This window comes from Phoxinus phoxinus (assembly GCF_949152265.1).
Source record: "Phoxinus phoxinus genome assembly, chromosome: 2".
Classification (NCBI taxonomy): domain Eukaryota; kingdom Metazoa; phylum Chordata; class Actinopteri; order Cypriniformes; family Leuciscidae; genus Phoxinus; species Phoxinus phoxinus.
In genome coordinates, this window is record NC_136877.1 from 43,823,560 (window position 1) to 43,849,568 (window position 26,009).

The window sequence follows — 26,009 nt, forward strand, 5'->3', positions numbered from 1 at the left end:
TTTCTTCTCCCATTCGTTGTCTGATTGGCCTTTCGCAAATTCGCAAGGGTTTCTGGGTAGTTAAAGTGCGTGAAGCCTGCATCTATGCGGGCTTCGCGGAAGACCGCTTCAAGGGTACAAAGGGGGCGCTGCTGAGCACACTTCAGAGCGTTAAAAGAATGAATGGGACGGTCTACGGACTCGTAGACTCAGCGAGCACGCGCAATTTAAGTCCACGAGACCGAAAGTCCACATGAAGTGCGTCATTTGGGACAGGGCCTATGAATGTCTGTTAAAATCATACATGTAGTTTAAAGCTGTGGCCTAGCGGTTAGCATGCGCACACGCACAGCACACATCTAGCTAAGGGAAAAGGGGATTTGAATTTCTACTGTGAAGTGGATTGAAAAACATATAAAGCCCTGATTCTGTTATGTCCTTATCTAGCCATCATTTACTGTTATCTCTCTACTTTCGTTATCAATAAAATGACAAAAGATAAATTATAAATCAAAAAATTTCAATGTCATGACGAAATGCATGATGCATGTGGATGATATTCATCATCATTGGAGGGGTGAACAGAATCAGCTGCTGCAAATTCCCTGTTTATTTCCACATAAAAATCTGTATATTACACACACACACACACACACACACACACACACACACACACACACACACACACACACACACACACACACCAGATGGTTCATTGTAGCTTCCAGATTTTGCAAAACGGGCACAGAGCCAACTGGGTCATGCATGCACACACAGAAAGGAAAAAATTGCGCTGTTTTTTCATTAAGACACACACACACACACACACACTCCATGCTTGCATTTCCCACTGCTGTCATAAGATATCTGCTATCTGTCATGCACTATGAGGTGTTGAATGCCCCTAAAATTAATTTGCCCCCTGCTGAGTCTCTTGATTCTGAGGTCAAAATGATATTCAAAATCATTTTGTTGACAGGAAGAGGGTGTAGCTGTCATGGAATAGAGAGAATAGAGAATAGCCTGCTGACTCTTTTAACTCTGGCCTGAAGAGGCGATGTGATGTTAGTTTGTTTAAGTTTCTGTGAACATCCAGCTGAATTTCAAAGTTTTGCTTGCTCAGTTGAGATTTAAAAGACAATTAATATTCAATCAATCATAAAGTGATTGATTGATTAAAGCTGCAGTCCGTCGTTTTTCCTCTTTGTCGCCATCTCTGTTAGAAATCTGCAATTGCAGTTATTCGCGGAATTATTAAGTAGTAAATCGGCATGAGACAGCGCGGATGAACACAATGTATTGATGAGAACCTGTCGTGTCGCTGTGGATACTGTACTGTCATCAGCAATGTCAGAGTATACCTTTTGAAAGTGTCAACATTAGAATTTTCATCGGTAAATGTCATCTGAACAAGTAAGTAACATTCACTTTTGTTCTGACCAAATTCGGGGGGTGGGGGGGAAGCATTGCAGTAGCTATATCATGCTGATTAAATCTAACGATTGCTTATATCACGTCAAAACGTGAAAAATATATTTTTTCTGTAGCCACTCTGAAGTCCGAAGTTTTTGGGTTTTACAACTGGTGAATCTCCAGTTGTCACTGGTGATTGTCGCTTTAAACTTTCGGGATCCGCCATACCAAGTGCTAAGCTAAATCTCCCATAGACAGTATATAAACGAAATCTCCACCTCCATCATCCACACACGCTAGCCGGGGACTCCTTCTCTATGTGTACAGAAGTGACGTAATGACGCAAAGACATGCTCGAAATTCCCGCGGAAATCCACCAGTACCACTGGAATTAAAATCATTATTACAAGCTTACCGTTTTGAATCGAGGTAAGGCAAGCAGATCGTTTTGAACACTGGCTGGTTACGTTTTTTTTTTCAAAAATGTCTTTTTTGATATTTTTAAACCCAAAAAAGTGCCGGACTGCAGCTTTAATATTATCAATTCAATTGCACTGACACCAGTGTTGAGGGTAAAGCATTACAAGTAACGTGAGTTATGTAATCAGATGACTTTTTTCAAGTAACTGTAAAGTAACACTTTACTTTTATATTCACAACAAAATATAGGTAAGATGTTGTATGTGCTGTATAAACATGATGGTTATTGACCTATCGACCGAACACGCGTTTTCGCAGGTTTGCGCTTTTGAGGTTTGCGCAAAGAAAGCGGATAATCGTTTGCACCTTCAAACCTATTTCAGGGATAGCGTTCTCGAGACACCAGGCACTTTTTGTGCGGATGGGCGGCCGGAGCGCGCTAAGGGTTTTCTGTTAGAACGGTGTCGTGTTAGCCCCCCCTAAGTTAATGACTAATGATCTTCGCAACTTCACTGTTACGCTAATTTCTATTATGCTGCTTTGAAACAATCCATACTGTTAAAAGCGCTATATAAATGAAGGTGGCTTGACTTGACTTGACTAAATATGAGCAGGCATTTACTCATCTCACTAGCACAAAAACAGATTCAGTATTCCTCAAAATGAATCAAAAATGTGAAATGCAAACTCAGAACATTACACAAACCCACAATAATTAAATGTGTTAAAGGTGCTCTAAGCGATGCTGGGTGACGTCACTTCTTGTTGACATTCAAAGTATTGTCAAACAAAACGGAGGCTAGCTAGACCCTCCCTCCTCCTCATCCCGTCTCCTCCCCCTCCCTTCGTTTCCCAGTGAGCATAAACAACGGCTCCGTCATAAACAAATTTAGTCAAAGTTGTCAATAGCCTATAAATGAACATTCAAATTCATAACAAACAGTGGGTGAATACAATCATTCACACAAGCTGTCGCCCTACTGTGAGTTTGCCTGATCATTTACAATAGAGATTGATCGCTAGCTGCTAGAAACCTATATGTTGTATTCACTAAAGTTTGCGCTGACTTCATAGATCTATCTAATTATATCCTTGTGTTGGTTAGGCAAACACGAACGTCCATTTAGAAAAACAAAAAAATGTATTTACCCACCCGTCAAAAACAGAGCTACCTGACTGTTGGATTGGAAGCCCCTCTGACGGCTGAGTTCTCGCCACCTTTCGCAGGCTTTTCCAATCTAAATTCGGGACTTGGCGCGTTCCTTATATCCTTTTCCCTCTGTGCAATTTGTTCATCGGAACGTTGTCTCTTTGGTCGTGTGTCGGCGATATCAAACTTTAAGAGAATATAATTCTAACTTCCCTCTTCATGCTTCTATCTCCTCCTCCACACACCCCTTCATGTGTACGCACACTACCCCCCCAAACCCCACCCCCAAATCTTGCTTGTCGGTTATTGGCTGGAACACTGTTTGTTATGTTTCGTGGTGCGGGTTGCCCCAGTTTGTTTTTGTTGCCGTTTGTGGAGCTTGGGCTGTCTACAGAGACCGCGTTTTTTTACAGTGTGTTCAGGGGACAGGCAGCTAGCGGATAGTGAGGAGATGTTTGCTGTATGTGACAAAAAATGTTTTGGCCTAAAAAATGCGTGACATTGCTTAAAGCAGATATAAATTAGAGACCGCTAAGAAGACACCGTTCTCTCTACACAGACTTTAAACGCGAACCTGTGAGAAACGCTGATGGCGCTCACGTGCGCATTAAGAATTAATTCTATAGTTATGCACATTTGAATATATGTATCTTCGGGGTAGATACGCGAAACCGAAATTATCCCGACAACGCTTTATCTGTAGAGTGATAAAGGGATCCTCCATAGGGAGAGGCTAGTTGGCACTTCAGCACTGCGTTGTCATCGGGTCCAGGCGAAGGTCCTTCGTCAGTTCTGGATACGGCCTGAATCCGGCAGGCTGCGGGAAAACCTCTGGATAAACAAAGACACTAAAATTAGCGTAGATGCCATTCTTCTTATGATGTAACGTTGGGAAGTGTTCCCAGTTCCAGCTGACCTAATCTATGCAGCCTAACATTGAATTTTAGAAGTCTATAATGCATTATGTGAATGCTAGGTCAAAGAGATGTGTCTTTAATCTAGCTTTGAACTGACAGAGTGTGTCTGCTTCCCGGACAATGGTAGGAAAACTGTTCCAAAGTTTTGGTGCTAAATAGGAAAAGGATCTACCGCCAGCAGTCGATTTTGATATTCTAGGTATTATCAACTGGCCGGAATTTTGAGATCGCAATAGACGTAAATGACTATAATGCGTTAAGAGCTCGCTCAAGTACTGCGGAGCTAAACCATTTAGTGCTTTGTAAGTAATCAGCAATATTTTAAAATGTATACGATGTTTAATAGGGAGCCAATGCAGTGTTGACAGAAATGTGGCTAATATGGTCATACTTCCTGGTTCTGGTAAGAACTCGAGCTGCTGCGTTTTGAACTACAGTGTAGCTGTTAGGGGTGGAATGGTACACAGAAGTCACGGTTCGGTTCATACCTCGGTTCAGACATCACGGTTCGGTATGAGTTCGGTACAATGGAGGGAAAAGCAAAACAAAAATGCAGAAGGAAATTTTTTTTTTATTGTGCATGTCTCTGTACCACGTAGTGTCATACAGTCTCTCCCCTGAGCTAGCTGCAACAGCCTGCCCTGAAGTGTGTAAAGTAAGATGTAAACAAAATAAGAAAATCAGCTATAAAACTGAAAATACAGCATCTCTTATTTATGCGCGGTGCGGATGCACGAGCGCGAAGGTGCGCGGCAAAAATGTGGTCATTGCTGTGTGGGTGGTCGTGCGCGTTGGGTGCGCAAGGCCCCATTTCGCGGCGGTGTGCAGTGCACGGATTTTTAGCGCGTGTGGCTCCGCATCCGAAGATGCACGACTTTGAGCCGAGCATGTACATCTCACAGCACCGCCATTCAGTTCTTGCGTCTAAATTAGTTGTTTACATTAACAAAATGAGCCTACAATAGCAGACATAAGCACTTTATATAAAAATAAACGCCCATGTTTTATAAAAAGGTTCACAAAACTAAATAAAAATGTTTAGAAAATATGTAAGATAAAATATGTAAGACAAAATTTAGTTGTAGGTTACGTTCTTATATCCATTTTTTTTTTCTAATGTCATAAGGAATAATCTGGTTTACATGATTCTTTTGTAGTGTGGTTTTGGTGTACTAAACTGGTGTTGTACTAAAATAAACATTCAGGAGTGTACCTTACTTCTCACCGCTGATTCCTGATTGTTTAGAGGACAATTACACTGAGTCGCACCCTGTCGTTTCAAAGAGTACACCGGCGAGCTTGCCGCAAAGTATAAATGCCTCGTCCATTTGGGGAGGCCCGCGTGCGCAGTCAGCGGAGGCTTGCATGGCAGGCAAAAGTATCATGGAAAGTATCAACAAAAGCGGAGGTACAGATTAGGTGTCCCTAAAGAACCCGCGTATCTAACAGTAGTTCTGCATTACATTAATTAATTTGCACGCAAGTTTTATTTATTTTTATATATTTTATATTCTTCGTGTAAATTCATGCACCGAACCGCGACGCCCGTACCGATTCGGTTCAATACAAATATATGTACCGTTCCACCCCTAGTAGCTGTAGTTTGTTTATTAAGCGTGCAGGGCAACCACCCAGTAGATGTCATGATTTTGCCCTGGGGTCCGTTCTTCGTACGTCGCTAACTCTCTTAGCTGGATTTGATTGTTGGCGATTTGGCATGATCTTGGATTGTTTGGTTCTTCGACGCTCATCCTGGACTTGCTGTCATAGCAACAGGTGCGCAATCTTAAACCTGCTCGGGAGCAGGCTTATTTCATGTTAACAGGATTAGATCCCGGCTTTATAAGCGGAGGTGATCCGGGAAGTCCTTTAGCGCAGCGCGATAGCGTACTTTTAGAGAGATATAGTTTTTCTCGTGACTCGTGAGTGTCATTTGTATTATTAATTTGTTGGAACAACACATTTAATGTCGGAGTCGGGCTTTAACAACAGCACAAACTGTGTGCATTTCCCTGAGATTCTTTGCGAGTGATACGGTGAACTTGGTGAAAAGTGCTGCCTGTCGTGCCATTCACAAAGTTTACCTCGCGCTCAAGCTTTTTTTTAGGGTTTTTTATGGTTTTTCCAGACCCAAGGTTGTAAAGCAGATAATATTTATTTTTTATTTTTTTTTGCCAATGCAGGTACATTATATTTTTTAATGAAGATCATGCAATCATGACTTAGCCAATAAGTATGATTTACAGTAGCCTTTGTGTCAGGCTTCACTAACGTGATTCACTAACGAGACTGTACACACGTTCCCATCAAGGCCTCAATGAAGAGGATTTTGTGAACAGTGTAAATATATCATATTAGTAATATTATTATATTAAATAAAAAAAAGGAATGGAATCAAAAAGTATGCAGTTGACTGACTAAAATGTATTGGCGGTGTGTGACACTATACCATATCAGTCATATAGTCACATGTAGCACATTATTTGAACATGGAAACGGAAAATATAAATATCAAGCACACTGTATTACATAGACTACACGTATTCTGAGCCTAACATAACTATATTTTATTCATTATGTAGGTGATTACAACATGCTTGGAGACACAGGGGCTATACCTGCAGGCAGTATTTTATGACCCCATTCCCTGACCCACAACCCGGACAATGGACCTCTAGCCAGGACAAGGGCACAGTTTTAAATTGACCATGGGCAACTAAAGGGAAAACTTCAGTGTCTGAAAAGTCTGAGGGTTGCACCTGACAGGGACTGTGACATTATTGTTACATGTGCCGTATTACACATCATTACACATCAGAAAGGAGAGGATCCCTGTGGTGGAGGTGCAGCCTGATGATGACCTCCACCAGTACACTTGGACGGACCTAGTAGCAGAGCGGCACGGGACCGAATTGTGGGACACCATTTTTAAAATTCACTAAATGTTTAATAAAAGACAAGACAAATATGCTTAGTTCCTTTTTTATTTCAATTATTCTTTGTAAAGAAAAGCCAGTCATCAAGCCATCTTTTGCCTGCAATAAGAGATATTATGCAAGGTCAGCAATAGTACTCTGCATGTAGGCTAATGTAAAAATATCTCTCTAAAAGAACACACAGTGTTCTCTTTCATAAAGTAAAGCAATTCAGGCTTAAGACCAGCCATTTGGATAATAGGCCTACTTAATTTAATGCAGCAACAAATTATTTTACAGTGTACTAAGATAATTAAAAGCTCATTTACCAGTAATGAAGCTGTTGCTGCTACTGGTCCCTGCCGTGGGTCTAAGGAAGAGATGCCCCCCACAATAGGGTCAATTCACATTCAACCCAAGGGCCAGCCCTTCTGTCGGGGAGTAAGTGGGGGTGCAGGACCACCACCTGTTTTTTATTTAAAAAATGTATAGTCTTTTTCTTGGTTGCTGCACATGAACAACACATGCACATCATTTAACGGTGTATTTTTAAAAGAGACCAAGAACAGTATAAGTAGCTTAGTAAAGATTACCATTTTCACTTTTACTTGTTCCAATGTTCTAGTGGGTGGTGGCTCTGACATTACAATGAACAAAGTAATTATGAAATTAAATTAAAATACAAAAATGTATATAGGCTACTGTAACAAGTGATAGAAACATTTAACATGGTCCCCACTATTGAATTTAATTTGTTTGCTACTATTTGCCAGCCCCATCTCCTGGCTTTTACAGACTTTGATGTCTTCCCTGGCGTTTTCATTAAACATTAAAATTCCGCATAAACTTCGACTACTAGCTTTTGCTCTGCTGCGGAGAAAAACTGTGCGTGCTCTTTGGCCACGGTGAGCAGCCAATAGCAGCGTTGCTGATCAATGTTTCTACTATCGATACATATCCCCTTTTAAACCAGCGCATGCACGCGCAATTATCTCAGATAACTCAATCCAGCTATACTAATCATAACCGGCAGGTGTGTTCGAAGAACCCAATTAGCCAGATCATGATTAGGCCGATTATATCATCTTGGATGTCTCGTTTGATCTCGGATGTTTTAAGCAACGTACGAAGAACGGACCCCTGGTGTCTTTGTATTTCTCTAGTCTTGAGGCAGGATCATGACAGACCCATGTTTTGTGTACAAGCACATGGCCATGTGTTTGGGCCATGTGCTTGTGTTGTCTCGTTACGTTACCCCGCCCCCTTGTTATCCTCGTCTTGTCATTATTGTCTAGTCAGCTTCACCTGTTCTTGTCATTAGTGTCTCCCTATATCATGCCCTTGTGTTTGCTGTCCTGTGTCGGTTCATTGTTAATCAATGTGTAACCTGCCTGTGTTTGTATCATTGCTGAGAAGTCCTTGTCAAGTAAGAGTTTTATGTCTGAAGAGTTGTATGTAGTATATCCCAGTTCTTAGTCTACTTATAGTCTTGCTTGTTTTTCAACCTTCCTTACCTCTGTTTTACCCCCTCGTGGGTTTTGTTTTCCCTGTTTTCTGTTATAAATAAACCTTGTGTGTTTGCATATTGTCTGCAATTGGGTTCATCCTTCCACCTCATGACAGTAGAGCATTACAATAATCTAGCTTTGCGGTCATGAACGCATTAACTAATTGTTCCGCATTTGTCAATGAGAGCATATGGCGTAATTTAGATGTATTTTTAAGATTAGAAAAAATGCGGTTTTACAGATACTATACACATGACTTTCAAATTAAAGATTGGTATCAAATAGCACACACAGGTTCCTAACCGATGACGAAGACTTAACAGAGCAGCCATTAAGTGTTAGACAGTATTCTAGGTTATTACTTGAGGAAGTTTTTTGTCCAATAATTAGAATCTGTTTTTTCTGAATTTAGTAGGAAATTACTAGTCATCAAATTTTTTTGATCAGCTATGCATTCCGTTCATTTTGTGAATTGGTAGGTTTCGTTAGGTTTTGAAGAAATATACAGCTGAGTAGCATCGGCATAACAGTGAAAGCTAATTCCATGTTTCCTAATAATATATCCTAATGGTAGCATGTACAGAGTGAACAGCAGCGGTCCTAGTACTGAGCCTTGTGGTACGCCACACTGAACTTGTGATAAAACATCTCTTTATTTACTGCTACAAACTAACAACTGTCACATAAGTATGATTTAAACCATGCTAGTGCAATTCCACTAATGCCAACATAATGTTCGAGTCTATTTAAAAGAATGTTGTGGTCAATAGTGTCAAATGCAGCACTAAGATCGAGTAACACTAATAGAGAGATACAACCACGATCGGATGATAAGAGCAAATCATTTGTGACTCTAACGAGAGCTGTCTCGGTACTATAGTACTGTCTAAATTTGGACTGAAAATCCTTGCAGAAATAATTTCTTTCTAGAAAGGAACACAGTTGTGAGGATACTGCTTTTTCTAGTATCTTTGACAGAAAAGAAAGATTCGAGATCGGTCTGTAATTGACTAATTCTGTAGGATCAAGTTGCGTTTTTTTAACAAGTGGTTTAATCATAGCCAGCTTAAAGTTCTTTGGTATGTATCCTAGAGACAAAGACGAATTAATGATATTAAGAAGAGGATCTATGACATCTGGAAGCATCTCTTTCAGTACCTTAGTCGGTATAGGGTCTAACATACATGTTGTCGATTTAGAATCTTCCTCTCCTATAGCAATAAATGAATCGAATTCTTCCTCATTCAACATCTATTCCATGTGATAGTATTAGGTCTATTACGAGTAGGACCTGACACGTGTTGTCTAACTCCAATTGAGTTTTCAATGTCTTTAAATGCCAATCCCAATGCATCTTTTCCATTATATGTGTATATTAAAATCACCAACAATTAGTACTTTAACTGCAGCCAATACTAATTCTGATAGAAAATCCGCAAATTCTTTGATGAAGTCTGTATGGTACCCTGGTGGCCTGTATACAGTAGCCAGTACAAATCTCAAACATGATTTATCATTTACCCTAGATATTGTTATATTAAGCACCAACACTTCAAAATAATTATATTTTAAACTAGACTTCTTAGTAATTCTGAAAATATTACTATAAATTACAGCAACACCTCCCCCTTTGCCTTTCAGACAAGGTTCATGTTTATAACCGTAAACTTTGGGGGTGGACTCATTTAAAGTAATGTAATTGTTTGTAAATGTAATCATATCATTAACAATAAGTGCTTTTGATGTGAGAGATCGAATATTCAGCAACCCGAGTTTTATAATTTGTTCATTTATATTACATCTGTTCTTTATTTGTTGAACATGAATTACATTTTTACCCTTAGATGGGTTTGGGAAAAAAAATTATTTCCTAATTCGAGGAACAGACATAGTCTCTATATGATGATATCTAGGTGAAAGAGTCTCTATGTGATGGGATTTATCTGACTTGGGTGACGTTAGACAGATAGCATTGTTCGGAACCGAACAATGTACAGTGTTCACTAAACTAGTCGCATCCAGAGCAGTATCTAAAGCCCTTGCATTCTTTCTATCCTCGATTAAAGTTTGGATGCGTGTCTCTAGATCTGAAATCTTCTCCGTCAGCCTGACTATCTCTCTGCATTTATCACATGTAAATCCTATGCTGACAGAGAAAGCTATGCTATATATGGCTCCCGGCCTAATACATGTTACATGAGGTGCAAGTGACAATAAGCGCACGAGCAAATTAAATAAATAGCAATGAATTAGATTGAAGCTAGCGATCACAGGTTAATATGTGATGTTGAGTAAGTTATATTTAGCTTAAACAACGGTGAATACTTTGTTAATACTTTGAAGGAATTGTTCCAGGGCAAGTTTCTGTTCCGTTTTCAAATAAAACGTCTCGGTTACTAACGTAACTTCGGTTCTCTCTAGAAGAGGGAACGAGTGTTGTGTAAGCTAGCTTACAATACGGGAAAATCCATTTTCTCGAGAATACTGAAGCCAAAAATTGCAGAGACTACAACAGAGTAGGAAGTACCGGCTGTAGAAACCCGACTCGCTCTGTACCAGAGGAACGGTTTCTATGGCCCCTTTTTTCAGCAGTTTCGCTATCTCGGCGCGAAGAAGATGCGCTACTCCGCCTTTCACCGTAGTTTCGACCATGGCTTGAAAGCGCGGGGGTCTGCGAGCAAACTGCAGTGAATAGCCTTGCTTTATAATGTTCAACACCCATTCTGACACGCCCGGGATAATTTCCCATGCTTTTGCACTTATGGCTAGGGGTAGAATGGTATCTGGGCTCTGGTCGCTGTGTACTAGGGACCCGGAGACCCGATTGGGCTGATACATTGACACTGTGAACAGCGGCCGGCCGGATCACACATAACACTTCTGTCGCGGGGACGGGGAGGTGTTTTATTGAAGGGAGCCCTAAATGTGTGTGTGACACAGGTCGCACAGTGTTTATTAGTGAGCGCTGAGGGACGGGCACACTTTTTACACTTAAAGGTGCTGTATGGAGTTTTCAGCGGCATCTAGTGGTGATGTTTCAGATTGCAACCAATACGTTTACAAGCGAGTGCTCGTGCGGGTGCTTTCTTGTTTTTTATTATTATTATGAGTTTGTGTTGGAGTCTGTGTTGTGCTAGTCGTTTCCTAGTATTAGCAGACTCCATGTCATAAAGTTGCAGTGTCGTCGCTGTTGAGTGCAAAGTCAGTAGACGAGGCTAGAGGCGAGACGCTCGGGAGCGCGCATGCAGGTCTCAGTCACGTCACTGGATTTCGCGGCAAATCCGACCCGGAGACTTCACATAGAAATAGGAATACTTGCTTTCAGAGTTAATAGCAAAACCCGCCGAGTGGATCATTTTATTGTGAGATTACAACCCCTTCACACACAGGTAATAAAAAATGGATTCATTTTAGTAGAAAAACAAGAGGCGGAGCCAAACAATACAGTAGTCGTGTTTTGCTAGTGTATTCACTCACAAAAGTTTAAGCAGAGCATATGCATGGTCTGCGAAAAGTTTATAAATCCCAATATGTACGTGGAAAATTATATTTTATGGGTTTATAAATCAGGCTGCTGGAGAGGAACACTGAAATAGACATGACATCATGACTTTGCATAAACATACACGCCACTGCCAAGTGGCGTGTATGCGTGTTATCTGTACGCATTTTGAGCTATCCACGTGTATTTCAGTCACTTTGCTCCACGGCCCTACCTTGTGAATACGTAGCATGGGACTGTGAGACGTAACCGTCACCATCTGGTACCTATGCAAGCATCAGCTAAGGATGATAAAAGTGGTACAAAAGATCAGTCCTTGGATACATTCACTGAGCCACACCCTGTCACTCAGGAATCAGGACATTCCTGAATTAGTGTCTACACCTAGAACTAGGTGTGGGAGATGGGTCGTGAAACCTGTAAACAAGTGTGTGTTTTACTATTGCATTATTGTTACAAATGCATTGCCACTTAATGTACATAATTGGGGGGAAAAAAGATTGTTCAAAATATGAAAAATGTTGTAATTACTTGTTTTTAAAAAAAGAATTAGATAGGAGCAAACCTTCCAGCAAAAAAGGCAGAATAATCATCTAAGGCCTCAAAAAACGGGTCCCAGGCACTCAGTCAAAGTAAAGATGAAAAGAAAGAAGTTAAAAAGCCTTTATTAAATGTGGCTTAAATCATAATAAAATTACACGAGCCAACATGTTTCGACCAACAAGTGGTCTTCCTCAGGGCAAGGTAACACAGAGAATGCAAGTGACACCAAATTGTAAGTTAAGTTCCACCCATAATCAGAGTTTATATAAGCATTCAATTAGCCTAATGAGGCCATCTACACTCAATTACTCCAATAAGGATAGGGGAACAAACATAATGAACAACACCGCAAATAAAGACAACAAAGAAACCACAAAGATAAATAAAGGAAAAGAAAAAGAAAAGTATCTCCAAAGAAATCGTCCTCAACGTAGGTTAACTGGAGAGGAAAACAAGACCAACATCATGTATTAACCACAAATAGATAAGGATATAAGTACACGGAAAAATCAACATACAGGCATAGAGAACATGTCATAAGAAACACTTAAACTCAATGTCCTCGTTCAGACCTGGATAACGAAGCGCATCGAGCTGATGTATCCAAAATGTCTCGCGTTGGTTGAGTCTACGGATCCTATCCCCACCTCTATCCAAAGGTCTCACATGCTCCAAGGCCTCTATTTTTAATAGGGAATCGTTCTTGTTGTGCATATGTAAGAAGTGTTGGGCCATCTGATAGTCTGGGCTACTGATACGAATAGCATATTTATGCTCGGCTAAACGATCACGTAGACGTCTTTTGGTGCGACCTACGTAAAACACATTCTTACATGGGCAAGATAGATCGATCAAGGGATTGAGCTTTGGAACGTGCATGAGCAACGATCTCTGGTTTGTAGGCTCTTTTAATAAACCGTTCTGACATTATATCTGCCTGTTTTTCAAAATCCACATTCGCGTCACATATGCGACGTAACCGGTGGAATTGGCCAAAAGGTACATTATCAATGAGATGTGGAGGATGAAAAGAGTCAGCCCTAAGAATGGTGTTTCTGGAGGTATTTTTTCTGAAAAGCGTGGTGTGTAACTTTCCTTGTGGATCGATAGAGATAGTCAGGTCTAAGAAATCGATACTGGTTTTGAAGTATTCTAAAGATAACTTAATATTCCTATTAATGGAATTAAGGTATTGGTGAAACTCCCGAACCTGAGTGTCAGTACCATTAAAAATAAATAAGTCATCAATATAACGACCATACCATGTAATACAATGATAAAACGGATTAACCGAGTTGAGGATATGCAACTTCTCCCATAATAACAAAAAAATCCTTATTGGATTAATTGAGTGTAGATGGCCTCATTAGGCTAATTGAATGCTGTCTGATTATGGGTGGAACTTAACTTACAATTTGGTGTCACTAGCATTCTCTGTGTTACCTTGCCCTGAGGAAGACCACTTGTTGGTCGAAACATGTTGGCTCGTGTAATTTTATTATGATTTAAGCCACATTTAATAAAGGCTTTTTAACTTCCTTCTTTTCATCTTTACTTTGACTGAGTGCCTGGGACCCGTTTTTTGTTCCTGTTAATTTTTCCCTACCCCAAGAGCACCTATCACGGACTTCTTAACTTTACCTGAGCGCCGGGTTGAATCTCTCATAGTTAATCATCTAAGGGTGTTGAGACAAAAGTAGTCTACCCTTTGACCTCTAGAAAGGTGTTTGCTACAGTATGTGGTGTTGTTGCTATGGTTTTCTAGGTTGGCGCAATTGATATGTCACGATAGGGTGACAATGAAGCGCCAGTAAGTTGTATTTATGCATAACGTTGCCTAAAGAAATGAATGAATCAAGAGTCAGGCTAAAGAAGCCAGATTTGAATCCAGAGTCATTATTCAAAAGACACAGGTTTCACAAACATGGCTTAGACTAATCTAGGATTAGGTCTTTGTTCAATTATGGTATTTAAGTAACTTTTTTTAAACGTGCCCTACAAAAAAAAAAAAAACATGACTGGTGTGCATCTAGAAACAAAACGATGACATTGAAATATTTTAAAATATGCAAGTGCAAGTTTTTTTCAGTTAAAACTGCTCAAACATGCATTTTAGTCTAGGACTAGCTTAAGCCTTGTCTGTGAAACCAGGAGCTAAACTCTGCAGGAAAGTGGATCTGTATTGGAGACTGGTATAAATAAGCATTGAATATCAACAGGCACAACATACACAAACACAGGGGTATGTCTAGAATTTGAATCGGGATTTGTAAAAAGATGATCGATTTGTGATAAGAATCCATGCAAGTAATTATGACTGAAAAAGTTTCCAGAAACTAGGGAATACACAGCCATGTTATATTAAAGTCACTTAAAAAAAAAAAACTTTATGATGGACAGATTTCAGGCTTTTATTCACTTATTTTATTTATTAAGATAAAAGGGAAATGCAGAGGCATTAAAACACTCGAGGTAATTTAACAGTCTCGGTCTCATGACACTTTGCAGACTCTGTGTGAGTTGATAGGCTTGATCGACTTGAATAAGCACTAAACAGACCGATCGGTTTATCACAAAGTACCACAGTCCACTCTCGAATCACTCTCGTGGTACTTTGATGTCATTCACCTGTGCAGAACCGGTTGTAGTCAAACAAGCCTAATGTGTTTTGAAGGTGCGGCTTTCGAGATATTCTGAAGGGAGGGTGAGATCTCATGCTTTCAAAGCTAGTCTCGTTGCCTACCCTACCTTTAAACAAAACATTAAAAGTTAGGAATTGCTGAGAGATTGTTAAATTCATACGTATTAACTTCTGGACAAAGATAATTTAAGTGCACAAGCATAGCAAAACAACTACTCTTAAAATCAAGCAATTTTCATTGTTCTCATACTTGCTTAAATGTGAGATTTATTTGGTGATAAACAGGGAAGACATCCAAACATCCATTGGTTAAAACAGTACAGTTAAGCATGACCCCATTCTTTATTACCTGCCTTACCTCCCAAACCCCCCAAATCGGGCCACCATAGGGCCAGGACATTGGCCATCAGCGCGAGTATGGTGACTGTTTTCAGCACACACTGTAGGCTTGAGCGGTTCGGCCGCAGGCTTGAGCGGTTCGGCCGCAGGCTTGAGCGGTTCGGCCGCAGGCTTGAGCGGTTCGGCCGCAGGCTTGAGCGGTTCGGCCGCAGGCTTGAGCGGTTCGGCCGCAGGCTTGAGCGGTTCGGCCGCAGGCTTGAGCGGTTCGGCCGCAGGCTTGAGCGGTTCGGCCGCAGGCTTGAGCGGTTCGGCCGCAGGCTTGAGCGGTTCGGCCGCAGGCTTGAGCGGTTCGGCCGCAGGCTTGAGCGGTTCGGCCGCAGGCTTGAGCGGTTCGGCCGCAGGCTTGAGCGGTTCGGCCGCAGGCTTGAGCGGTTCGGCCGCAGGCTTGAGCGGTTCGGCCGCAGGCTTGAGCGGTTCGGCCGCAGGCGTCACTGGAGGATTCTGCGGTTCGGCTGAAGGTGTTAACGGTTCGGCTCCAGGGTTCACTGCATGGATACAGCATCAGCTTTAATCAGCCCGTTTAGCGGCATTCAGTCTCAGATATACAGCATAACACACAAATTGCAAGTTTTACTTAAGTATTAATCATCTATTCATTTTGTAAAGCTATCCTGTGCTTGAAACAGTGCTACAGGCTGAATACTTTTGACATTGAGAACAATAAAATCAAACAAGACAAACAGGTAACAACAAGAAAGCCGACCCAAACACTAATATAATTAATACTAGGGCTGCAACAACTAAAATTGCACGTCTGCCCACCGTGCACGGACAACGTCTCAGTTACGCATTTAACCTTTGTTCCCGGAGTAGGGACTGAGACACTGTAGGGATTTAAACTGTCCTTTTGCTTTATAGCTCTTTTGCAAATAGCATACATTCACTATGTTCTCATAGCATTCAGTTTGCACAGTTGTTTGAAGGACAGCTTTGGTTAGGACGTGGAATAGGCTTTTTTTTCAAGAAAAACATAAACGGGCTTTTTAAATAAGATTAATCTAAGAAAAATATAACATTAATGTTGATGATTTAAAGTAAACAAAAATGCCTATATTAGTGATTGTATGCGTTTTACTTGTACAATGAATGCATCAAACTGGAGACAGTTTTGCATATTTATACTTTGCTTATTATTGAAACTTAACCAAGGTACAAAGTTCAACTTCCACTGGACGTTTGTACTGATTTCTTGGTAAAACAATGTTGTGCCTAAATTCAAATTTTGTAAGGCACTTATTTCTGCATTTCTTCAGGCTATGTGTAAGGAAGTTAAAAGATCCTCTCACCTACGACTGCAGTGTCTATTGTGCTCAAACATGCAGATAGACACAATAAAACAGCACTCAACGAGTACACTCGAGCTGTCGTCATCCTCACGACCTGCGAACTCACACTCAACTCTGCTGGAAGATTAGGGAATCCGGAAGGGCGGGCAGCGAGGAACACAAAACTACAATGGAAAAACCGTGTCGCTGGATCAAAACATCTGCTGAATCACGTAACAGACACTGTGAAAACGGTTTAGATCGCTTTTCTAAAAAGTGTTTATAAAGATCCAAGGAAGTCTTGGCAACTCCAACCTTGATGAAACTCACCTGCCTGTAACTTCTCAGTAGCCTAATCTTGAAGACCTTCATTAGCTTGTTCAGGTGTGTTTGATCAGGGTTGAAGATGATTGAGCGTTTCTATGGCAAAATTATCAGTCAGGTGGTACAAGTTGGAGTAGTACAACAAAGCCCCTTTCACAGAAAGAGTATCCAAATGAACACAGTTTTGCAGCATATTGCCAGGGATATACTAAGGCCCCGTTTACACGATGGGAAAACGCAGATATTTCTCTGCGTTTTGGCCTGTCATTTACACGAAAACGCCGTTTTTATCCCAGAAAACGATTATTTCTAAAAACTCCGGCCAAAGTGGAGATTTCTGAAAACGCCGGTTATATGTTGTCGTGTCAACTGGGAGAAACGGGGTTTTAGGTTCTCTCTTGTCGATTCTGAGGATTCTGATTGGCTTGCATGGCTTTATCCTTCTCCCTACACTGCCGCCCATAGGTTTGGCATAGTTATGATGGCGCTCGACGGCGTATTTATGCGGGTTGTGTGCACGATGTTATTATTGAAAACGGAGGGGGGGAAAATATTTGTTTCTCTAAATACCCGGCTATGTGTAAATGTGGCCTAAAACGTCATTCTATGGATATGTTAAAATATATACAGATGGATCAAAAGATCCACAGAATGGGCATTGCGGGATTGGGAAATATATTCCAGAATTTAATAAAAGAGATGGCTATAGGTTAAATAATTTTCTATCTATATTGAGATGACTGGGATAATAACAGCTCTTAGGTGGATTGAAGAGGTTAAACCATTGAGAGCTGTGATTTGTACAGATTTCATGGCAGCTATTCATAGCCTAGATTCAGGTCCCTCGTCAAGAGAAGATTTGATTATTGAAATTAAGCATTTACCATTACATCTCAGGAACCTTGGAATCATTATTCAGTTTTGTTGGGTTCCAGCTCATACAGGTATTGAAGGAAACGAAGAGGCTGATCAAATTGCAAAAAAGATGCTGAGAAACCAAATATATAGGAATTAAAGTTCCACTGGGGAAGGGTGAAGCCAAATCCATAATTAAATCTGAAAATATAGAAAACTGAATGGGAGGCAGAGTTTAATGCTAGACACTACAATACAGAGGAATGTGACCGGAAAAGGGTTACTTCGCTGAGTTTACACAGAAGGGAAGTGGTTTATACCAGACTTCACTGGTCACACAGGATTGAATGCTACTTTACAAATAGTAGGTAATGGTAGGCCTACTGGCAGGTTTATGCATAGAATGCCGAGACAAAGAAAATGTAAACCATGTACTTTTTGTATGTGAGAAATATAATGATAGTAGAATAAATTGGCAGGAAATGGAAGGAGAGAATTCAAAACATGATATACTTGAAGAACAGAGTATGAAAAAGGAGAGACTTGACGCTTTATTTATTTTTCTTAATAATACTGATATAATGAAAATAATATATTTTTTTATTAATTCAAGGCTAAGACTCTATGAAGTTCATGGTATTACACACTCCTGTACAGTTGGTGGCGGTATAATACAAAAGTAGTAATCTGCCAAAAAAAGAAACAAGAAGAAGAAGAAAAAGTTGTAGCCAAGGGGGTAATCCATCCGTTTGTCCATTATTTATTTCTAAAGAAACACGACAATGTATAAAAGGCTCCATTACCTTGTATCTTACGTTATGGCCCCATAGAAGCATTTTTTTGTAAAAATAGGCTAACGATTGCGTCATAACCACGCGACTCTCTGTCGCACAGTGAAGAAATTACCGTATAGACAGGCGGAGAAGCTCGCAAGCAATCGGGGGGAGGTGGAGGCATAAAGTCCGATAAAGTCAAGGGAGAAGCCCATAGAGAGTCATAAAGTTGATTCTGCTGCTAGCTCATGGACAGCTCATACTCACGGTCTCCGTTTCTGCGAGATTCGGAAGGGAATGATTCAGATTTCTCTCGGCACAGCTACTAGAAGACTTACAGCAGTCAGACAGGTTGCTCACGTCAACGTCTACGTAGTCAAGCTCAGTTTGAGCCTGCCCACTACGCCCAGGCCCAGCCATCAGGAAGTGAGTGCTTCTAATTGACTTCACTTTATTGTGGGGGGGGGGGGGGGGGGGGGGGGGTCTCTGTGTCCAGTTTATATACTGTCTATGGGTGTAGCCTAATTATGACTAAACTCCTACACATAGGCCCGGTTTCACAGACAGGGCTGAGACTGGCTGCGTTTACACTTGGGATTACGCTTGTTTGAGATCTGCACAGAACCGATCACCGGTGATCACCGCGAGATGCATGACGGTTATGTGTCCGAGTGCTGTCCGACTTGTTTTGATGTCATGCTGACTGACCTTTGTCAAAAAATGCTTGTCGAGCACAGTTGCTCTCCACCGACTGCGCTGAGCAAAAGCACGATGGGAAACGACTTGCACAGCTAATGCTCATGGTTTAAACAACCGTGATTAATTGATCTCTTAAAATGTTTGATTTTAAAACTGTGATGTTTTCATGTGTATAAATTATGTGTGAATATTCCCAAACTCTCTGACAGCAATCTCTATATGATTGTTATTTATAAATAACAACATCCATAATTCAATTAAAAATGATTGGTAAACACGTCTTTCGAATGGAAATAAATAACACCTTCTTTGGGTGTATTGTTCATTATATTTATTTTCATATAAAAGCAACAGAATTTAAATTACATCCAGTTTATCATCAACACGGCGCATGAGCGTGAATCCCGCGATATCCGTCTTTGATCTCACAGCCTAGGGTTGCGAAACCGCATATTCACTTAAAGAGCACTGAAAGAGTAGGTACTTTAGCCTGATCTCGTTGAGTATAAATGCGAACCGGACATCTGCTATGTTGACGTCATGTGACCTACAACGCGTTATCACAACAACTTAAAAGATGAGTGTCAGTGGATGCCATCCCTAGTGGAGCTATTGCACTTTTAAAAAGCTCAGCTGATTCTTTACTCTCTTGGATACATCCTTGCGAGACAGCAATAGGGAAGATCTGTTTTTTAACTGATACCTAGGAAACCCTAACCCTAGGAATAGAAAAATTAGACAACTTTTTTAGAACGATATTAGGCCTACTGTCCCTTCTGTAATATTTGAGTAATTGTTTATTAAAACTTTAATTGAGCGTGAGCAGCGCAGCAAAAAAGAGACTCGGTGCCGAATCCCCTGCTTTACTGCTGCTCACACGACGCTCCTGCTCCTGGTGTGAATGCACTCATTGATTAACAGCACATCGGGAAAAAATACACGCCGCTGATGCTTGCGGTGTGAAACAGCCGTACCGTTACAGGTAAAATTAAAAAATGTATCCTCAACTAGTTGTGGTGTAGCCGAGGTCTACGTATTTTATAATGTTAACTTCAAATAATACTAATAGTAATTTAAATATGTGGAAGGGGTGTGCAACGATTCTGCCTTCTCACACACGACACAAGTTCGTGGATCTGGCTTCGGTTTCAAATCGCATATTGTTACAGCCCTATGGTGTGCTTACTGGAGCTCCCGATAGCACGTGTTTTTACAGCAAAATCACAACTACTGTCTAACGTCTTTACACCTTCAACCGTTTACTTTAGTCTATAGTATTTTAACACAAGGAAACCGTGTTTACTCGCATTTGAAAACACCCGCGTCACTGATCTCTGCAATGTTTGATAATGACGTATCCTCTCCCGTGGCCTCCTGGGATAGAAAAGTATCCATCGGACAAGCACTCGAAAATCTGTCCGGAAGCAGTAGGTCATCCGGGAACTTCTCGCCTACTCTTTTAGGAATACTGATGTTTTTAACGTACTACTACTTTCATGTAAGGGAAGTACGCGGTTTCAAGCGCAGCCCAACTCTTCAATGAAGCAATTACCTTTTGTTTTTCCACAAAGAAAACAAAAAATTCTTGCAAAAGTGTAATATTTATTCAGTGATAAACAGGGTAGACATCAAAACATCCAAATGGTTGAAACAGCAGTTAACCACATGCATGGCAATATTCTTTATTAACCACCACCGGTAAATTACCATCCCCTCACCAGGGCCCTCACTGGAGGATTCTGCGGTTCCCCTGCTGGCTTCACTGGAGGATTCTGTGGTTCCCCTGCACACTTCACTGGAGGATTCTGCGGTTCCCCTGCTGGCTTCACTGGAGGATTCTGTGGTTCCCCTGCACACGTCACTGGAGGATTCTGTGGTTCCCCTGCACACTTCACTGGAGGATTCTGCGGTTCCCCTGCTGGCTTCACTGGAGGATTCTGTGGTTCCCCTGCACACTTTACTGGAGGATTCTGCGGTTCCCCTGCTGGCGTCACTGGAGGATTCTGCGGTTCCCCTGCTGGCTTCACTGGAGGATTCTGCGGTTCCCCTGCACACTTCACTGGAGGATTCTGCGGTTCCCCTGCTGGCTTCACTGGAGGATTCTGCGGTTCGGCTGCTGGTGTCACTGCATGGATACAGATAATCAGCTTTAGTCAGTCTGTTTAACCCTTTATGGGCAAGCCATCCTGTGCTTGCAGTGCTACCGGCTGTATACTTTTGACATTGAGAACGATAAAATCCAAGACAAACTAAAATAACGAGAAATCTGACCGAAACACTAATATAACAAATACATGTACAGAATAATTGAATACTGAATGTCTAATTCACTGCATTTATAAAAATTAAAAAAACTGAAAAGAAGTCCGTTTTTATTTAATCTTTCGTATGTGACAGAGCCATGTGTTAAAAGTCAGATGGCACTTAAGCTACTTTATGATTTGTTGTAGGCCTATGTCTGTCTGAACAAAATAAATAAAAGTTAACTATCTATACCATATTGAATTCCATTGCATTACATTGAATCACATCGCATTGAATCGAAAGCCGATCGCACCGCATAGTAGTGAATCGTATCGCATCGGTAGCTGCTTATGTATCGTTAATGTATCATATCGTTGGCTATGCATCGAGATGCGCATCGTATCGGCCTCAGTTATGGAGATGCACATCCCTAAAGCAGAGTGCGAATTACCCCACCATAATTGGGGGGTACTGCTCCTTCACTTCTATGACCATCATGGTCCACTACCATATCAATCCCCACCGTGATCGCCAAGTGCAACATGTGTTTTGCAACACACATACAAGGTCTAAACATGCGACAAGCTAAACGTCAGCTAGCTAGCAACTGACATTTACCCATACACGTTAGCAGCAACCGAATTTAGTCTACTGGAGGAATTTCCCTAGCGTTTTGTCATTCAACGTTGACACTTGCTTGAGAAGTTGAAGTCTTTCTCCATCTCCGTTGCTTCTAGCCATGGTGGTTACAAATGGTACGGTCCACAATAGGGGTGTCTGAAATCGCTTTACATTAAAATGTTCCTACAGTGAAAATAGGAGTTGACTTGTATTATAACTGTAATTATATTTTTTCACAATATCAGAAAAATTATCTGAACCCCCCAAAACTGATATTTCTTTCCGTTTGAGATTTTCTGACCCCCTGTAATTCGAACTCTGCCCTAATAGAGAGCCTAAGTCCCGCCCCTCCGCTTCCGGCTCATGGGACCTTATTTCTGAAAAAATATGTATGGAAGTCAATGGCGAGAGATAACTTATCTTTTTATTCCGTCTGAACTGTCCCCTGAACTACACATATGATGTTTGTCAATTTAAAAGGTAAATATGAAAGTCAAGAAAGTCGCAGTTTGTCATAAAACAGAAGAGTAACGTTTAGTTGTATGTGAAAATCGCTCGATGAACTACATCTCTCGTCTCGCACTATGTAGCCTACGTCACAAGATCCGTTGCTCGTATGTGTGTATTCTGGCTCAAAACACGAGTCAGGCATGACGGCGTAACGTTAGAATTATAATGTAAGACTATAGAAAAAATGACAGACGTTAGCTTCAGTAAAGTTAGCTTCATTCATTGAGAGAAAAGGTATGACGTCGCATGTGCGCCTTCTGGGTTTGTAGTCTTTGTAATTACGTATTTTCACAGTCTTATACCTCAACAGTTTTACATCAAACTGCGACTTTCTTGACTTTAAAATGTATCTTTTAAATTGACAAACATCATATGTGTAATTCAGGGCACAATTCAAACGAGATCAAAATATTTGTTGTCTCTCGCCATTGACTACCATACAATATTTTTCCGAAATAAGGTCCCATGGTGGTCGACCGGAAGGGGAGGGACTTAGGCTCTCTATGGATACAGATAATCAGCTTTAATCAGTCCGTTTAGCGGCATTCAGTCTCAGACAGATATACAGCATAACACACAAATTGCAAGTTTTACTTAATCATCTATTAATTTTGTAAAGCCATCCTGTGCTTGAAACTGTGGTACCGGCTGAATACTTTTGACATTGAGAACAATGAAATCAAACAAGACAAACAGGTAACAAGAAAGCAGACCCAAACACTATAACACATACTAGGGCTAACTAATCATTAAAACCAATAATGAAAATCGACAACGAATGTCATAATCAATTATCACATCTGCCCAGCGTGCACGGACAACCTCTCGGTTACGCATTTGTTCCCGGAGTAGGGAACGAGACACTGATTTAAACGGTCATTTTGCTTTATAACTATTTTGCAAATAGCATAGATATATTCCCTATTACATAGCATTCAGTTTGTACATTTGTTTGAAGGACAGCTTTGGTCAAGACGTGGAATAGTCTTTTTTCAAGAAAAAAAGAAAACAAACGGGGCTTTTTAAATCCAATTAATCTAAGAAATATATAACATTAATGTTGATTTACAGTAAACAAATGCCATTAGTGATTGTATAGGTTTTACTTGTACAACGAATGCATAAACTTATGACAGTTTTGCATATTTAGCTATAGGCTACTTTGCTTATTATTTGAACTTAACCAAGGTACAAACTTCAACTTCAACTGGACGTTTGTACTGATTTTTTGGTAAAACAATGTTGTGCCTAAATTCAAATTTTGTAAGGCACTTATTTCTGCATTTCTTCAGGCTATGTGTAAGGAAGTTAAAAGATCTTCTCACCTACGACTGCAGTGTCTATTGTGCTCAAACATGCAGATAGACACAATAAAACAGCACTCAACGAGTACACTCGAGCTGTCGTCATCCTCACGACCTGCGATCTCACACTCAACTCTGCTGGAAGATTAGGGAATCCGGAAGGGCGGGCAGCGAGGAACACAAAACTACAATGAAAAAAAACGTGTCGCTGGATCAAAACATCTGCTGAATCACGTAACAGATACTGTGAAAACGGTTTAGATTGCTTTTCTAAAACGTGTTTATAAAGATCCAGGGAAGTCTTGGCAACTCCAACCTTGATGAAACTCACCTGCCTGTAACTTCCCAGTAGCCTAATCTTGAAGACCTTCATTAGCTTGTTCAGGTGTGTTTGATCAGGGTTGAAGATGATTGAGCGTTTCTATGGCAAAATTATCAAAGTCAGGTGGTACAAGTTGGAGTAGTACAACAAAGCCCCTTTCACAGAAAGAGTATCCAAATGAACACAGTTTTGCAGCATATTGCCAGGGATATACATGTTAAAATATATACAGATGGATCAAAAGATCCACAGAATGGGCATTGCGGGATTGGGAAATATATTCCAGAATTTAATAAAAGAGATGGCTATAGGTTAAACAATTTTCTGTCTATATTGAGATGACTGGGATAATAACAGCTCTTAGGTGGATTGAAGAGGTTAAACCATTGAGAGCTGTGATTTGTACAGATTTCATGGCAGCTATTCATAGCCTAGATTCAGGTCCCTCGTCAAGAGAAGATTTGATTATTGAAATTAAGCATTTACCATTACATCTCAGGAACCTTGGAATCATTATTCAGTTTTGTTGGGTTCCAGCTCATACAGGTATTGAAGGAAACGAAGAGGCTGATCAAATTGCAAAAAAGATGCTGAGAAACCAAATATATAGGAATTAAAGTTCCACTGGGGAAGGGTGAAGCCAAATCCATAATTAAATCTGAAAATATGCAAAGATGGCAAACTGAATGGGAGGCAGAGTTTAATGCTAGACACAACAATACAGAGGAATGTGACCGGAAAAGGGTTACTTCGCTGAGTTTACACAGAAGGGAAGTGGTTTATACCAGACTTCACTGGTCACACAGGATTGAATGCTACTTTACAAATAGTAGGTAATGGTAGGCCTACTGGTTTATGCATAGAATGCCGAGACAAAGAAAATTAAACCATGTACTTTTTGTATGTGAGAAATATAATGATAGTGGAATAAATTGGCAGGAAATGGAAGGAGAGAATTCAAAACATGATATACTTGAAGAACACAGTATGAAAAAGGAGAGACTTGACGCTTTATTTATTTTTCTTAATAATACTGATATAATGAAAATAATATAGTTTTATTTATTTATTATTAATTCAAGGCTAAGACTCTATGAAGTTCATGGTATTACACACTCCTGTACAGTTGGTGGCGGTAAAATACAAAAGTAGTAATCTGCCAAAAAAAGAAACAAGAAGAAAAAGTTGTAGCCAAGGGGGTAATCCATCCGCCGGAAACCGAAGCTTCCCCGGGGGCCGCCATTAGCTAGCAAGCCATTAGCATTCCATTGTCTCCTATTCATTTTGGCATCACTTTGACAGCGAATAACTTTATATCTAAGGCATTTAAAGACTCCATTTGTCCATTATTTATTTCTAAAGAAACACGACAATGTATAAAAGGCTCCATTACCTTGTATCTTACGTTATGGCCCCATAGAAGCATTTTTTGTAAAAATAGGCTAACGATTGCGTCATAATCACGCGACTCTCTGTCGCACAGTGGAGAAATTACCGTATAGACAGGCGGAGAAGCTCGCAAGCAATCGGGGGAACGTGGAGGCATGAAGTCCGATAAAGTCAAGGGAGAAGCCCATAGAGAGTCATAAAGTTGATTCTGCTGCTAGCTCATGGACAGCTCATACTCACGGTCTCCGTCTCTGCGAGATTCGGAAGGGAATGATTCAGATTTCTCTCGGCACAGCTACTAGAAGACTTACAGCTG

The 26,009-nt window shown here is 40.6% G+C and overlaps 2 protein-coding genes across 3 annotated transcripts; both read right to left on the reverse strand.

Moving 5' to 3' along the window:
* Positions 1-14,548: 14,548 nt before the first annotated feature.
* On the reverse strand, positions 14,549-17,093 carry LOC306989642 (uncharacterized protein). Of its 2 annotated transcripts, none has more exons than XM_079595517.1 (3): positions 16,674-16,980; positions 15,347-15,872; positions 14,549-15,095 (listed from the first exon to the last, which is right to left on the reverse strand). In XM_079595517.1, exons 1-3 carry the CDS (start codon positions 16,756-16,758, stop codon positions 15,092-15,094), a joined length of 615 nt encoding a protein of 204 aa, XP_079451643.1. In that variant the 5' UTR covers positions 16,759-16,980; the 3' UTR covers positions 14,549-15,091. The 2 variants fall into 2 exon arrangements, with proteins under 2 accessions (XP_079451643.1, XP_079451642.1); XM_079595516.1 differs by adding an exon at positions 16,983-17,093 and having other exon boundaries at positions 14,752-15,872; positions 16,674-16,837.
* A 3,803-nt stretch (positions 17,094-20,896) lies between these two features.
* Positions 20,897-24,128, reverse strand: LOC306989711 (uncharacterized protein). The gene is made up of 2 exons (XM_079595640.1): positions 24,004-24,128; positions 20,897-21,428 (listed from the first exon to the last, which is right to left on the reverse strand). Exons 1-2 carry the CDS (start codon positions 24,033-24,035, stop codon positions 20,906-20,908), a joined length of 555 nt encoding a protein of 184 aa, XP_079451766.1. The 5' UTR covers positions 24,036-24,128; the 3' UTR covers positions 20,897-20,905.
* Between the last annotated feature and the right edge of the window lie 1,881 nt (positions 24,129-26,009).

Excerpts from the sequence above, each read along its gene's own strand:
- LOC306989711 (XM_079595640.1), bottom strand. The coding sequence starts at position 24,035 with ATGTTTGAGCACAATAGACACTGCAGTCGTAG. Across the intron at positions 21,429-24,003 it reads AATAGACACTGCAGTCGTAG|TGACACCAGCAGCCGAACCG; the intron begins GTGAGAAGATCT and ends GTATCCATGCAG.
- LOC306989642 (XM_079595517.1), bottom strand. The coding sequence starts at position 16,758 with ATGACGACAGCTCGAGTGTACTCGTTGAGTGCTGTTTTATTGTGTCTA. Across the intron at positions 15,873-16,673 it reads AATAGACACTGCAGTCGTAG|TGAACCCTGGAGCCGAACCG; the intron begins GTGAGAGGATCT and ends GTATCCATGCAG.